At 43.9% G+C, this 14,763-nt stretch overlaps 1 protein-coding gene across 2 annotated transcripts in view; it reads right to left on the reverse strand.

Moving 5' to 3' along the window:
- Window positions 1-14,763, reverse strand: part of LOC129193746 (protein bicaudal C homolog 1-like) — a 74,958-nt gene that overhangs the window by 17,748 nt on the left and 42,447 nt on the right. For both annotated transcript variants that reach the window (XM_054798328.1, XM_054798329.1), the window contains exons 5-8: window positions 13,165-13,323; window positions 9,979-10,032; window positions 5,746-5,928; window positions 336-587 (exon numbers count right to left, since the gene is read on the reverse strand). In XM_054798328.1, the coding sequence (XP_054654303.1) occupies window positions 336-587; window positions 5,746-5,928; window positions 9,979-10,032; window positions 13,165-13,323 (648 nt within the window). The remainder of the gene's footprint in view (window positions 1-335; window positions 588-5,745; window positions 5,929-9,978; window positions 10,033-13,164; window positions 13,324-14,763) is intronic.

The following is a 14,763-nucleotide window of genomic DNA, read 5'->3' on the forward strand; positions in this document are numbered from 1 at the left end:
TAGATAAAAGCAGTGTAAGGTTCAAGGGCATCAGGAAACCTCTGAATTGCAGTTTGAAATTTGAGCAAACGATTATCATTAGCAGCAGTCAAGATAATGTGTCTAACTAGCAGGTATGTGGCAGCTTAATGGTTGTTGTTTGACTGCACAGAGCCAAGCAAACCCGGCCAAGGTTCTTCCTAAAACCTCAAAAGGCCGTGGTGGTTAACCTGCATCCCTCGCATACCAACATGATGTTCATTATAGCAACCGCACACACTGGGGAATACATTTCCCATGCCAGCACCACAAAAACAAACCTCGAGAGGTTTTCAAGTCACGCACAAATTACGCACCATGAGGTACTGCCGAGCCAGGCACACCGACTCGATGGTGCCCTGGATGTAGACCGTGGATTTCTTCTGGGGGCTGTTGGGGTCCGGGAAGTGGATCTGGGCCCCCGTTCTCTGGGTGATGTGCTTGATGTTGCTGCCGTTGCGGCCCTTCATGAAGAGGTGGTGCTGGGGTGCGATGTCCAGGTGTGTGGTGACCGAGATGGTGTTCGCCAGGCTGCCTGCCAGGTGCTCCAGCAGGAGGGCCGTGCCTCTCTGGAAAGATAAGAAGACACACAAATGAGCAAAATGTGACGACAAGGCAGATATATTCTCCCTTAAAGGAACAATATGTGGCACATGTCGCTTATCACGCTGCTTTGAATCATATTGATACATACTAGATAGTTTACGCCTCAACGCATTTTGCCTCTGGCATTGTTGCACAATTCGCCATGGCAATGTGTGTCATTTAAATGGCACTCGCCACGCAATTCATGACCCAAAGTGATGCGCATTGGCGTGAAATGCCACCCTCCCGCACGACTTGAAGTCAAGTGCCGTTGATGCTGGCACTTGCGACTTTCTTTGGCTCCATTTCACGTAACCAAACTGAGGCGAGAAACACTATTGAATTCAAGAAACAAGTCATGTCAAAACAGGACGGCGGTGGTGGTGGTTGATCTCGCTGCCACAGTGTGTCTTTGGGTACAGTCGCGTCAAGAATCACGTCTTCACTGAAGGTAAAGGTAAGTTGGAATGTTCATTTATCCCTTTCATTCATCATTTATATGTTTTGTGGTAACATTTTTGGCTTTTTGGAACTGATTCATTGGATTTACATAATTTCTTATGGAAAAAATTGATTAGTGTTCGTTTCAGTAGAGTCGGACCCTCCGGAACGAATTCATGATGCTAACCAAAGTCAAAAAATGTTCTGACACTTTTAATCGCATCTGTTAATCGCTATTATTTGCCATGGATGCTGTAAAAGCTATAAAATACATGTTTACCACCGGCGTGTTTTGGCTTCACAGTCAAGTAAACTCCAATTCTACAGGAGGCGCAAAAAAACCCAAACCATCATCAAAAAATAACAAAACCCACACAATTACTCCTTACTGTTTCTTTACGAGCGAAAACCTACCCGAGCAACTGTTTGAAAGCAATAAAATATATTTCTGTCGAGAAACCCGATCGGCCATAAAAGCTTTGATAAAATATTATTTCATTTACTGCACATCTTTCCACACCGCATTATAAAACAGACCATATCCTTGAGAAAATAATGACATCTTTGGAAAATTTAATAGGCAGCTGTCATGATTGTCTCTCTGCTTTGTAAACTATCACTTGGTGGTGCAAAGTAGGGTCCCATTGTGCAAAGGGGAATCCATACACACACACACACACACACACACACACACGCTCACACTGTGGTCAATGTAACACAGCCATCCACTGTGGGTTTGGCGATCCTTGAAGGTATTCCCAGGGTCTTGCAGCACCACATAACAGAGCTCACATGTTCCCCAAATCCTCTCAGCCTTCATCTGGCCTCCTGAACCCTCTGACCTGCTAGGCTACATATTTACATCTTCTCGAGCCACAATATTATACAAAGGAAGGCTGTAGCGTAGAGTAGTCAGTGTGCAGCTTGTATAGCTCACTATCCGCTGAAAATGAGTCAACACGCGGCCATTATTGTCTTCTCTTGAATCCTCTTCCACTTCTCCATGGTGGAGCTGGTGGATGTTATACCTTGTGCTCCTCCACCTTCCGTCCTGCTTGAGGAGTCTCAACTGGGTTCAGGTGTGGAGGAGACACGGCCTCACCTTCGCCTTCAGCTTCACTTATCACCTTGGATGTGCGGGCCCAGTTTCCGCTTCACAATGTCGCAGTTACACGCTGGAGTTCATCTTTCCTCAAATGAAGCGCAGCTGCCAGTGCCGGCAGCACTCGTGCAGGCCCAAACGTGCTACTCACTTGGGTTGCCAGCCGTTTGGACAAAAATGGCTGCTCATTTCCAGTAGATAGTAAATCTATATTGCTATACAACTGCGACCCGTTTATAAAATTGGAGAAATTAAATTAAACACCTAAAAAAACAGCAAAAACAGGAAAAATACAGCAAAAAGGCACAATGTCAATGAAACAATAACACTACTAATACTAATAAGCTCTGGCTTTAAATATGCAGTCATGGAAAAAAAGTTACATTTTTTTGGCAGTGCAACGCCGCGCTGTCACTGCTGACATAAGAACTTAAAGGGATAGTTTGGACTTTTTCACATGAAGTTGTATGACATCCCCATCAGCAGTGTCGTACATCAACAGAGACTTACTCAGTTCTGGTCGGATTTCCGTGACGAGGACCGTAGTTCTGCTTAGTTTGTGGGGCCATTTAAGTAAAGAGTTTGTCAAAACAATATGCGTTGAAAAGAGTAATACATTAGCATCACAAAAATGCCTCCTCAAAATATATCAGATCCACAAAACTCTGTGTTATATTTGTCTCCCACCGCATGCCTGCACACTGTCGCCTCTACTTGTGTATGTGATGAAGTCGCTCGCATCGTCATCCGCGACAGAGCGCCCCGGCCATCTTGTTTTCGTGTGTGTTCCACAGTGGAAGAAGATGCGAGCTTCTTCATCGCAGCATAAACGACGTTCAGAGTGTCTGTGAATGCATCTTGCAGTCTGTCTAGTGACAATGAGGAAGTGTCGTTGCCATGACGAATAGACTAGAGACGTGTTTGTTTGGAGTTGGGGTACATATATGGTGTTGGAATGGACTTTGTGGGGAGCTACACCGTGCTGCCGTCTTGTCGTCATAACGGAGAGCCGTGGCTTGCCATGACACAATGATGCGTGTGCGTTAATTTTGCTAAAAAAAATTAGGGTAACTAATTAAATAACATATACAGTATATATATACACTGCTCAAAAAAATGAAAGGAACACTTTGAAAACACATCAGATCTAAACTGGGGGAAAAATGATCTTGAATTATGTTTCCTGATAACAAGTGGGTGATGTATTAGTAACAAAATGATGCCACATCATTTGATAGAAATGAAAATGATCACCCTATAGAGGGGGGAAATCAAAGACACCCCAAAAATGAAAGTGAAAAAATGATGCAGCACACTGGTCCATTTAGCTAAAATGTCATTGTAGCAACTCAAAATGATTCTCAGTAGTTTGTGTGGCCCCCACGTGCTTGTACGCATGCCTGACAACGTGGGGGCATGCTCCTAATGAGACTATGGATGGTGTCCTGGGGGATCTCCTCCCAGATCTGGACCAGGGCATCAATGCAGTACCTGGACGCATGGAGGAGATTCCAGGAGACAGGTAGTTACTCCAGGAGAGCTGGACAGGGCCGTAGAAGGTCCTTCCCTCAGCAGGATCGGTATCTGCTCCTTTGTGAAGGGAGGAACAGGATGAGCACTGCCAGAGCCCTACAAAATGACCTCCAGCAGGCCACTGGTGTGAATGTTTCTGACCAAACAATCAGAAACAGGCTCCATGAGGGTGGCCTGAGGGCCCGACGTCCTGTAGTGGGCCCTGTGCTCACTGCCCAGCACCGTAGAGCTCGATTGGCATTTGCCATAGACCACCAGAATTGGCAACTACACCACTGGTGCCCTGTGCTCTTCACTGAGGAGAGCAAGTTCAACCTGAGCACATGCGACAGACGTGAAAGGGTCTGGAGATGCCGTGGAGAACGTTATGCTGCCTGCAACATCATTCAGCATGACCGGTTTGGTGGTGGGTCAGTGATGGTCTGGGGAGGCATATCCCTGGAAGGACGCACAGACCTCTACAGGTTAGATAACGGCACCCTGACTGCTATTAGGTATCGGGATAAAATCCTTGGACCCATTGTCAGAACCTACGCTGGTGCAGTGGGACCTGGGTTCCTCCTGGTCCACGACAATGCCCGACCTCATGTGGCTAGTGTATGCAGGTAGTTCCTGGAGGATGAAGGAATTGATACCATTGACTGGCCCCCACGTTCACCTGACCTAAACCCAATAGAACACCTCTGGGACATTATGTTTAGGTCCATACGGCGCCGCCAGGTTGCTCCTCAGACTGTCCAGGAGCTCATGGATGCCCTGGTCCAGATCTGGGAGGAGATCCCCCAGGACACCATCCGTAGTCTCATTAGGAGCATGCCCCCATGTTGTCAGGCATGCGTACAAGCACGTGGGGGCCACACAAACTACTGAGAATCATTTTGAGTTGCTACAATGACATTTTAGCTAAATGGACCAGTGTGCTGCATCATTTTTTCACTTTCATTTTTGGGGTGTCTTTGATTTCCCCCCTCTATAGGGTGATCATTTTCATTTCTATCAAATGATGTGGCATCATTTTGTTACGAATACATCACCCACTTATTATCAGGAAACATATTCAACATCATTTTTCCCCCAGTTTAGATCTGATGTGTTTTCCAAGTGTTCCTCTATTTTTTTTGAGCAGTATATATATATATATATATATATATATATATACACACAGTATAAACATCAAAATGACCATTTGCATCCTGTCATTTTTCTGAATGTGGCCCTCAGTGGAAAAAGTTTGGACACCCCTGATCTGCAGCATACGTACTCTATAGCTAAGTTTATTTTCTATAGTGTTGTCCCTTGACAAGATACTCTGTAATGAAAAGTCTTGCTGAAATGTGAGGGGTGTACTCTATATATAGAGGCCTGCAAAGCCAAATGTGCCCACGTACTAAAACTAAATCATTGGTTGATTTATTGGCAAGCGAGACTGGAAAACTCCTCGACTCACATACTAGCAGAAGAAGCGTGTGTGTGCGTGTGCGTGCGTGTGCGTGCGTGTGTGTGTGTGTTGGTAAACATGCACAAGAAAGACACTTCTGCCTCGCTGCTGCTAAGCTAAAAAGTTTAAGAGTTGCACCTCCCCCGCACAAAAAAAAAAACATGCAGTTCACGCGAGCGGACTCTCTCAGCACTCTCTTGGCTGTGGGGCGTTGAGAAGTAATGAAGCGGTTTGTGTGAGGGAAAGTCAGCAATGCTTGATAGTGTTGGTGGGCTCGGGAAAGCTTCCTTGCCTTGCGGGCGGAGAGGAGCTCGGCTAAGAAGGCAACAGACAGGAAATGAGCAAACTTCTTGTGACCTTATGATTTGCTCTATTTTACACACACACTAGCGGTCAAAAGTTTGGACACACCTCATTTATAGAAGAGTGTAAGTACGTCCAACCATTTGACTGATACTGTTAATGTAATTGTGGTGAAAATACTCTATTTTTTTCATTCTGAGTATCAACCATAATGGATTTATTTACAATTAGTTCTGTTGAGCCACTGAAAATGAAACGTTAGCCTGGTCGTGGACAGTAAATACAGTATATATATTGAATATCCCAGACTGGCACTCTGCCTCACCTTAACGGCATTGGCGTTGTTTTGGGATCCACGCACCACGCCGGTGGCTCTGTAGAGGCGCGTGGGGGGCTTGAAGGACACGGTGAGGTTGTAGGTCTGCGAGATGGCCTGCACGCTCGGCGAGCTGGGGTCCGACTGCATGATGGCTGGCAGCTCGAAGGACAGCACGAGAGGGAGCAGCTCCTGCAACCGGTAGGGACAGACGGACATTCAATCCATAATAAAATTACCTAATTTTTATGTTAATTTTCAACATGAACCTTAGTGGAAAATGCTGACCAAAGTGTGTTTTTCTGCAAGCAAATACACATTATTCGTTGAATAATAAAACACTTATTTTGTCATTTCTTGATCATTTCATTTAATGTATGGAAGACACAAGTCCTAACATTTTTTACAATCTGTTTTTGTGTTTAAAGTCAGCCTTTTTTCAGAGTAGGCCGACACACGCTTTTGTTGTAGTAACAGGTAACATTTAAAAAAGGTTGCAATGTTTACAAGTTTATAAGCTGTGTAATGTTTTTTACTGGAAGAGGAGGCAAAATGGCTCTTTTGATGGTAAAGGATGCCAACCCCTGACATGTGTGAATCTTGGATAGGCATTAGAGTAGTCAGTGTCCAGCTTGTATAGCCGTATAGCTTCACTGTCCTCTGATAATAAGTCAACATACAGCCTTTATTGTCTACAAAGCTGGCAAGTGGGCAGACATAAGAAGCGTGAATAACCTCCGTAGCATTAACAATGCTTCTGTATGCCTTAATAGCTTTCAACTCTACGGCATCACAACTATGAAGGCAATGTTCTGTTCAAACTCTGAGGCATTTGGCCTGTTTGTTCTCACGCATGTCATACATGTCATGGACTCAAACCACAGCAGATATCAGCGATCCAGCAAATAACACAGACGGACGCTACGACTTTACTCCATGAAAACGCACACTTAAGCATGCAGAAGGCTATGGGCGCACGCACGCACACACACACATGCACACACACGCGCACACACGCGCACACACACACAGTTATCCAAACACTGGCTGTTGGGCAAAGCGCCACAATGGCTTTGGCTTCCAGTGAAGGGCAAGCTGCATGGATTGCTCCAACCAAAGAAATGCTTCCCTGATCGTTCCCATATGTGCTTGGCCTTACATTCGTATCGTGGCTCCACTCTCGCTCTCTGAGGGATGGAGAAATGTAGGTCAGAACACAGAAAGGACAGCCGGACTCTGGAATTGAAGGAAGAATAGCCTCTTTTTTTTAAATGGTTGGCGCTGACTTCAGCTTTATTCAAAAATGAGTGCCTGGAGTCCAATTTCAGGCTAAAAAGCCCTGCTAGAAAGAGGAAGAGATGATGGAAATGGAGGTAAAGAGACCTTTTACCACCTTTATCACACAAAGATTGAATCCTCCACTAATTCACCGCTTTGACACATGAAAACAGACACCCGCCCAGGAACTGGGGAGCCCGTACAGCTGACCAGCTGTCTGTATGAAAGGACAGTCACGGAATGAATGGATGGACTGACGGATAGGCGGATGGATGGTTTCTAGACAGATTCTTCAAAATAGTCACATCACAATAGCATTCATCCATCTGTTCCTTTTACACAAAGTGAGGCGGGATATTGCCACAACTGTGTGCGCTTTCACACAGACACAGACAGCGACAATTGCTTTCAACACAACAGGGCAGGAGAAGTGAGTGTCAGGTGTCCAACTACACATCCTGGCTCCTGGAACACCATTGTACACAGTCAGAGTCCCCCCTATCAGAAGCCGGAAGTGCCGAGTCAGCTTTGATGCCATTGATAAAGGGCCCACTACCGTAAGACGACACTTGTAAAGTATTTGATGATCCTTTTTTGGACAAAATCAAAGACAAAAAGAAGACAAAATGCATCCTGTTTGGTAGATCAAAATTTAAAAAACATCATGATCGTCAAATTAGCATCATAACTCTTCCTATGTTGTCTGTAGGGGTGCCCCGATGCAGCCTTGAATATCGGCCAATACCGATATCGATCCGATAACACAGATCATACATACTTTTAATACTTGTTGAGTAGCATGGAAAGTTAAGAAAGGCTTGATCAAGTGATATTACTTAAACACAGAATAATAGTCAGCAACAGGAGGTATGAGAAAAACTGGTCCCGGGGCAAGGCTCGACGTGCTCAAGGAAGCGTTTAAACCCGACATTACTCACCACGACAGGGGCGGGCTCTTTCCGGTTATAGCCAATGACTTTTTGCAGTTCCCGTGGGAGTTTCTCACGCTTTGCAAATGTTTCAAGCAGTTGTGATGTTTCAGGAAGCTGCTGTGTTGTGAAAATCCTTCTTCAAATGCGCGATGAGGTTGGTCGTATTAAACTTCCCCGGTCCTGTGACACCAAGGGAAACTTGTGCATGACAAGTTTTGCACTCAGCTGCGACATCTTTTTCAGAAAACGCAGCCACACGGCCGACATCACTCCTGCTCCTTTGTAAACACGCTAGCGCATGCTGCTGGTGTGATCACGTGGGTTCCGAGTGATGAAGAGAAGGGCTGCTGAGAAGCTTGGAATGGACTGCTCCAATCAAGTTAGCACTCCAACTTGCTAACAACGTTTGAGACACTTTCCCCTCCTCAGCTGGTCTCTAAGTCCAAGCCACTGGTGTTTGTGAGTGACAGAAAGAAAAGCTCTGACTCGCTCGCAGTGAAGCCGTTGGATTGCATGTATGCTGTAAATCTCTAGAGCCCAAATATAAGACAACCTGTCTTTTTCAGACTCTTTTGTAAAGAAAAATAAGAATGGAAGACTCACGCTAGTCAAACAAACCACACTTTGGATGTCAAGTGTGTCCAGCCTAAGCGGGGAAGCCCAGACTTCCATCTGCCCGGCTAGTTGGTCCAGCTCTTCCCGGCGAATCCCGAGGTGTCCCCAGGCTCGATGAGAGACATAGTCTCTCCAAAGTGTCCTGGGTCTTGCTCGAGACCTCCAACACCTCCCCAGGGAGGCCTCCGGGAGGCCTCCTGACCACCTCATCCGCCTCCTCTCAATGCGGAGGAGCAGCAGTTCTACTCCGAGTTTCTCCCGGATGACAGTGCTTCTCACTTTACCTCTAAGGGAGAAAACTCATTTCGGTTGCTTGTACCCGCGCTTTTGTCCTTTTGGTCACTACCCAAAGCTCATGACCATAGAATACCAAGCTGACCAAAGGAAATGCGTCATTGCTCCTCCCGCTGACCCGCTCTCCTTAGGATGAACAATAAATATTTTGGGATACTGGCACTCGTTTGTTTCTTGTGCAACCCAGCATCACGCTCGCAAAGATAAATGCTCACATGCTTCAGCAGCAGACAGCAAATATGCAGCGTTTCCATCACTCTTCAGTTACATGCTGTATTTGGGCTAGTTTTGGAGATGGGGTGACGGTGTTGACACACATCAAAGGTTTTGGGACTGTTAGACAAATCACGTGACCCAAACTGACAGTGTTTTGCAATGGGTCTTAGCTCTGAGAACGCGAGAACATTCAAACCCTGGTGTGCAACAAACAAGCGGACACGACACAGACGACTTGAGAGGTGGGTCTCAGTCCGCTTGCAAGTGAACTCCGGTGCGGTTCGGGTCACTTGAACTCAAATGTGAAGGCCACACGGACCCAGGACATGGACCAGTGTTAAAATGACAGCGAAAAACAAGCAGATACGACAGATGTCTCTCTGTTAGCGCTCTCCCTTTAAAAGTATATTTTAGAAGCTTTTTGTAAAATCTAAGCTGGTAAATATAACATCATATCAAAATAACCCAAAACTGGTTTGGAATATTTGAGTTATGTCATGTCAAAGCTGCCCAATGAAGTCCTTACTTCATGCAGATGTTCTTTACTGTGCAGCCTTTGGTCCCATGACAAAAATACCAGCGTGAACGCAAATCTTTTTAAAATGGATTAATTTGTGGTCTGGCCCCCAAGTGTGAAGGCAGTTTCAGACTTTTGCTGAGTCAGAGCAAATGAGTGCGAATGGATGGAAGTAGGAAAATGGAACGTGTGAAACCCAAAAGGTCCAAACATTAGTCCAGAACACTCTGACCCAAGTGAGCTGAGAAAAAAATTATGGCTGTCCTAAAAATCAAATGTTTTGAATGGACGCCATAACTAATAATTTTACAGAGTACAGGACGTGTTCCCATAAAGGGTTCCGGTGGGAGTATCCCCCTTTCAAAGACAGCGGGACTCGGTCCAACTTACCCTGATTTTAACTCGAGCTGCCTCCACCCCTCCTGGCTGTCCTGCGATGGACACCTGTGGATAAAAAAATAATAATAATAATAACAAGTAGTCCAAGATGGGATTATTGCATGAATTATCAGACTTAATTGCAATGTTGACAGCAAATCTAATGAAAACACTGAAAAACCTGGACTCCATCTTTGACAGCATTGCTGCTATTTTTAACAGCTTTTCAAAAGGACTTTCACATGTGCGTTACGACGCAACTGCAAGCAAGTCCCATGTCAGTAAATGCTCACAGATGTGCTTTACATCATTGCCTGATACGTTCTATACTCTCCAAGGCTCTTGTGACGCATCGGTTAAGCTTTTAAAACCAGGAAAGGAGGCAGCTTAATGGGTCTCGAGTGCTAAGAAGGAAGCCTCTTGACGATTGTCTGCCTTTCAGTGCGTCAACAGAGGAAGAAAGTGATGGATGGAATACACTTCACCAGACTACAGCGCCTGTATACTGCACTTTTATCATTTCAATTCATCAAACGCACTCTTATGTGCTGTCGCCTGTCCATTGTTGCTCCGCGCGTGTAAACACTGTGGAACACAAGTGCGCAGTGATGCGACGCGAGAGAAAGCGACGTCGAGCAATTGTGAGGTCTGATTTCATCGAGGAGGCATTTTTGCGATGCAAGTGTGTTGCTCTTTTGAACGTATATTGCTTTGAGAAGTCAAACTCTTTACTTAAGTGGCCCCAGCAACTAACCGGAACTACGTTCCTCATCACCGAAATCTGACCAGAAGTCGACTCACGGGACCAAGTGGGCGGTAAATCACTGTTGATGCACTACGCTGCTGGTCCCAGCCTTGTTCTTTTGATGAACAGCTGCTTCAGGCTGGGTATTGTCCCCACTGCCCACTTCTTAACAAACCCAACCTAGACCCACCAACTCTGTCTAACGTCCGTCCAATTTCACATCTGCCCTTCCTGTCCAAGGTCAAGGAGAAACTTGTCTTCTCACAACTCCAGTCATATTTGTCTATCCATAATATTGCTAACAAATTTCAATCGGGCTTTAGAACCCGTCACAGCACAAATCCGCATTACTGAAAGTACACAATGACATCCTCACAGCCCTTGACGCTAAAAACGCTGCTGTGCTGGTGCTTTTAGACCTTCCAGATGCTTTTGATACTGTGGACCACTCACTCCTCATCTCCCGCCCGGAACACCGTGTTGGCCCACGTGGCTCTGGCGTGCCCCAGGGTTCCATCCTTGGGCCTACCTATTTTCATTATAAATGCTACCATTAGGACCAATCATCTCCAGACACAACATCCATTTTCCTTTTTATGCCGATGATGTACGGCTCTAGCTACCAGTAATGTTCAGTGCCAGGAACGCACAAGATCCTCTCCATAGCTGCCTGTATGACATCAAACAATGGCTGTCTCAAAACAAAGTACATTGTTTTTACCCCCGATTGACCGCACAGTGAACACAATTTTAACACTCCTGCCCCTCTTTTTGCTCCTGTTGTTAAAAACCTTGGTGTGTTTTTTGACAGCAGTCTGAAGTTTGATAAGCAAATGAGTTCTGTGGTCAGAGCAAGTTTCTTCCACCTCAGACTCCTGGCAAAGGTGCAGCCCTTTTCATCGAGTACAGATCTTGAAAAAGCGATTCATGCTTTCATCAGCTCGAGGCTTGATTATTGTAATGCCCTCTACACTGGAGTAAATCAGCCCCTCCTCCACAGGCTCCAGTTGGTACAAAACGCAGCTGCTCGCCTCCTTACTAATGCTGCAAAATTGGCCCATATCACTCCAGTTCTCTCTTCTCTCCATTGGCTCCATCGCTACAGTCTAGAATACATTTAAAGTCCTTTTATTTGTGTTCAAGGCCATTAATGGACTTGCTCCAGCATACTTGGCTGAGCTTAACTGTCCGTCACCACTCCAGGGCCCTGCGCTCTTCTCAACACACAAAACTAGAAGTCCAGAGGTTGAAGTACAAAAAATGGGGGGATCGTGCTTTCGCTGCGTTTGCCCCCACACTTTGGAACTCCCTTCCACCTGCGCTACGATCTACTGTACAAGAGTTATCAGTTTTAAACCTCATTTATTCACACTGGCTTTTGACACATGATGATTGGATGGATTTTACTTGTGATTCTGTGCATGTACAGTGTTTTTATTTACTTTAAGTTGTTTTTATTTGATCTTACACTGTTCTTATTTGCTATAACCTGTCTTTACTCTTGGGAAGCACCTTGGGCACCATTGGGAAGGTGCTATACAAATACACTTGGATTTGATTTGATCCAAACTATTCCTTTAACATGGGGACAGAAAACTGATTATTTCTATTTCCATGATTCCTTTTGCGTGAAATCTGAAGAAATTGGCCAGCATCACGGAAAGGATTATGCTTGACTTTGGAGTTTACAGTGCCAGTCTGCTAGCTGCATTTTGAACCTATCCACGTTGTTTCTGCGGCACAATGTTATGATTTCCATGCGGGTTATTTCAGGTGTTCAGTACACGATGTTAACAGATATGGGTCACTTGAAAATCCACGTAATTGGGCAGTAAAAATATTTGGATACAGGGCAATCCAGGATACAGACGTGCCTTTTCCAAACAGTTTCTGTCCAGCCAATTCCCCAGCGGATGAGTGAAACAAACCAACTGGCACTGAAAGTTATTTCCACGTTGCCTCTTGCAGAGAAAAATCTGTATTTCATGACCACAATGTTGCCCAACTGAAGCAAGAGGGTAATTGGGACCTACATGTTGATTAAGAAAAGCAGCAGTCTGTAATCAGCAGGGGAGTTTTCGACATACCGCGGGGTCAGCTACTCTGCAGAGTTATCAGACTTTAGCAGCCGTCTGGCCTCCTGCTCTTCATCACGCAGCCAGATTCACAATTTGGTTCCGCTAGTTTGCATAACTCTCCTTTCTGTCTGAGCTGGAGGAAACCATTAACTAACCTGGGGGCAGCACAACTTCAGGAATACAACATCAGTGTTTGTGACCGCAGCAATATTTGAAAACAAACTGGAAATAAGTCAGTGACGAAGCACCTAAATACATAATCATGTAAAAAAAAAAAAGGAAAAAAAAGCAGTTTCATGAGGCTCATCGTACAGCAATGATGTGGTACAGTAGATCGAAAGTAAATATTTATTGAAGTACAGCTCAACGACATACCTGGTTGCTTTTCTCCGCCTGGTTGTTCCTGTTGGAATCTGGGAAGTGGATGTGGCAGCCCGTCTCCTCCATCACCCTCTTGATGTTGTTGCCGCCCTTGCCGATCACATGGGAGTGCTCCGTGTGGGACACGTCCATTTTCAGCGTCACTCTGTTACTCTAGTGTGATCGCGTAGAAAGACAATCAATTGGAATTATTCTTACTGTTATATAATCAAAATTAAAATTATGATATCATTATCATTAGTAGCATTTTTAAATAACCAGCCACAATGTTTTGGCATTTTCATGCAATGTCATGTGAAGTACAAATAAAAATGTCAAAAAAACAAAACAAACTTACTAGATTTTGTAATTTCATGGTAAAACCTCATAATCTGCTTTTCATTCACCATTAGGTGCAACTGCACAATCTATACCGGGGGTGTCCAAGGTGCGGTCCAGGGGCCATTTGCAGCCCACGGCTGTTTTTTATTGGCCCATGGCACATTCTAAAAACATAATCTAGCAGAAAAAAAAACAACAACAAAAAAAACCCCACCAAAAATGGAAAATAAACAGTAATTTTACAACAATAAAGTCAAAATATAAAAAAGTTGTCTAACGAGAAAAAGTCATAATAAGAAAATTTACAAGAAGAACGTTTAAAAATAGTAGAAAAACATGAAAAAAACAACAACCGCAGAAATGGAAATAAAACAGCTGCAATTTAAAGAGAATAAAGTCAAACTGCTCAGAGAAAAAAGGCGTATTCTAATCGAGAAAAAAGTTGCAATTTTACAAGAATAAACTTGGAATATTATGAGAAAAAAATAATGTCATTTTAGCTGCATCGAGTTGAAATACAGAAGTAGTACAGAAATAGCACAGGAAAAAAATATTTTTTTAAAGTCGTAACATTATGAGAAATAAACAAAACAAAATAAAATTGTAATTGATGAAAAATAAGCAAAAGTTCTACTTGTAATATTACGGGAATAAAGTCCTAATATGATGAAAGCAACATTTTCCAAGGTTATTTCAGAAGAAAGTTGAATTATTTGAAAAACAAAAACCCAACTCTTTAGCAAACATCAAAGTGGTCCTTGCATCCTGTCAGTGTTCTTCACCATGTGGCCCGTGCTGGGAAACGTTTGGACACCCCCGACACCTACCCAGTGTCAAAATGTCAAAGTATGTCGATATTTGTTAAAAACCTTAAATAACAACACAATACTAAATAAAATACTTCAAAATAGTGACATCATAGAATGATGAAAAATGAGTTGGAATTATGAGAATAAGGACGGCATTTTTGCGAGAAAAATGCTGCTGCATTATGTGAGCTAAAAGGCTGCAACATTACAAGAACAAAGTAAGAAAAATGTACATGAATTAACTCTGAATATGTAATATTATGGAATAATTCATTCTGAATATTTTAGGAAAACAACTACAACTTTAGAATAAATAATTCAGAATATTACTGCCAAAAAACATGTAGTGTGGGAAAAACAGTGTAATTTTCAAAACATTTTTTCTGAATATTACAGGAAGAAATGACTATTTTACAAGAATAAAGTAGTCATATTCGTTGGGAAAATGACCAATAGTTTCTCT

Source organism: Dunckerocampus dactyliophorus, chromosome 14 (genome assembly GCF_027744805.1).
Source record: "Dunckerocampus dactyliophorus isolate RoL2022-P2 chromosome 14, RoL_Ddac_1.1, whole genome shotgun sequence".
In the NCBI taxonomy this organism is placed as follows: Eukaryota; Metazoa; Chordata; class Actinopteri; order Syngnathiformes; family Syngnathidae; genus Dunckerocampus; species Dunckerocampus dactyliophorus.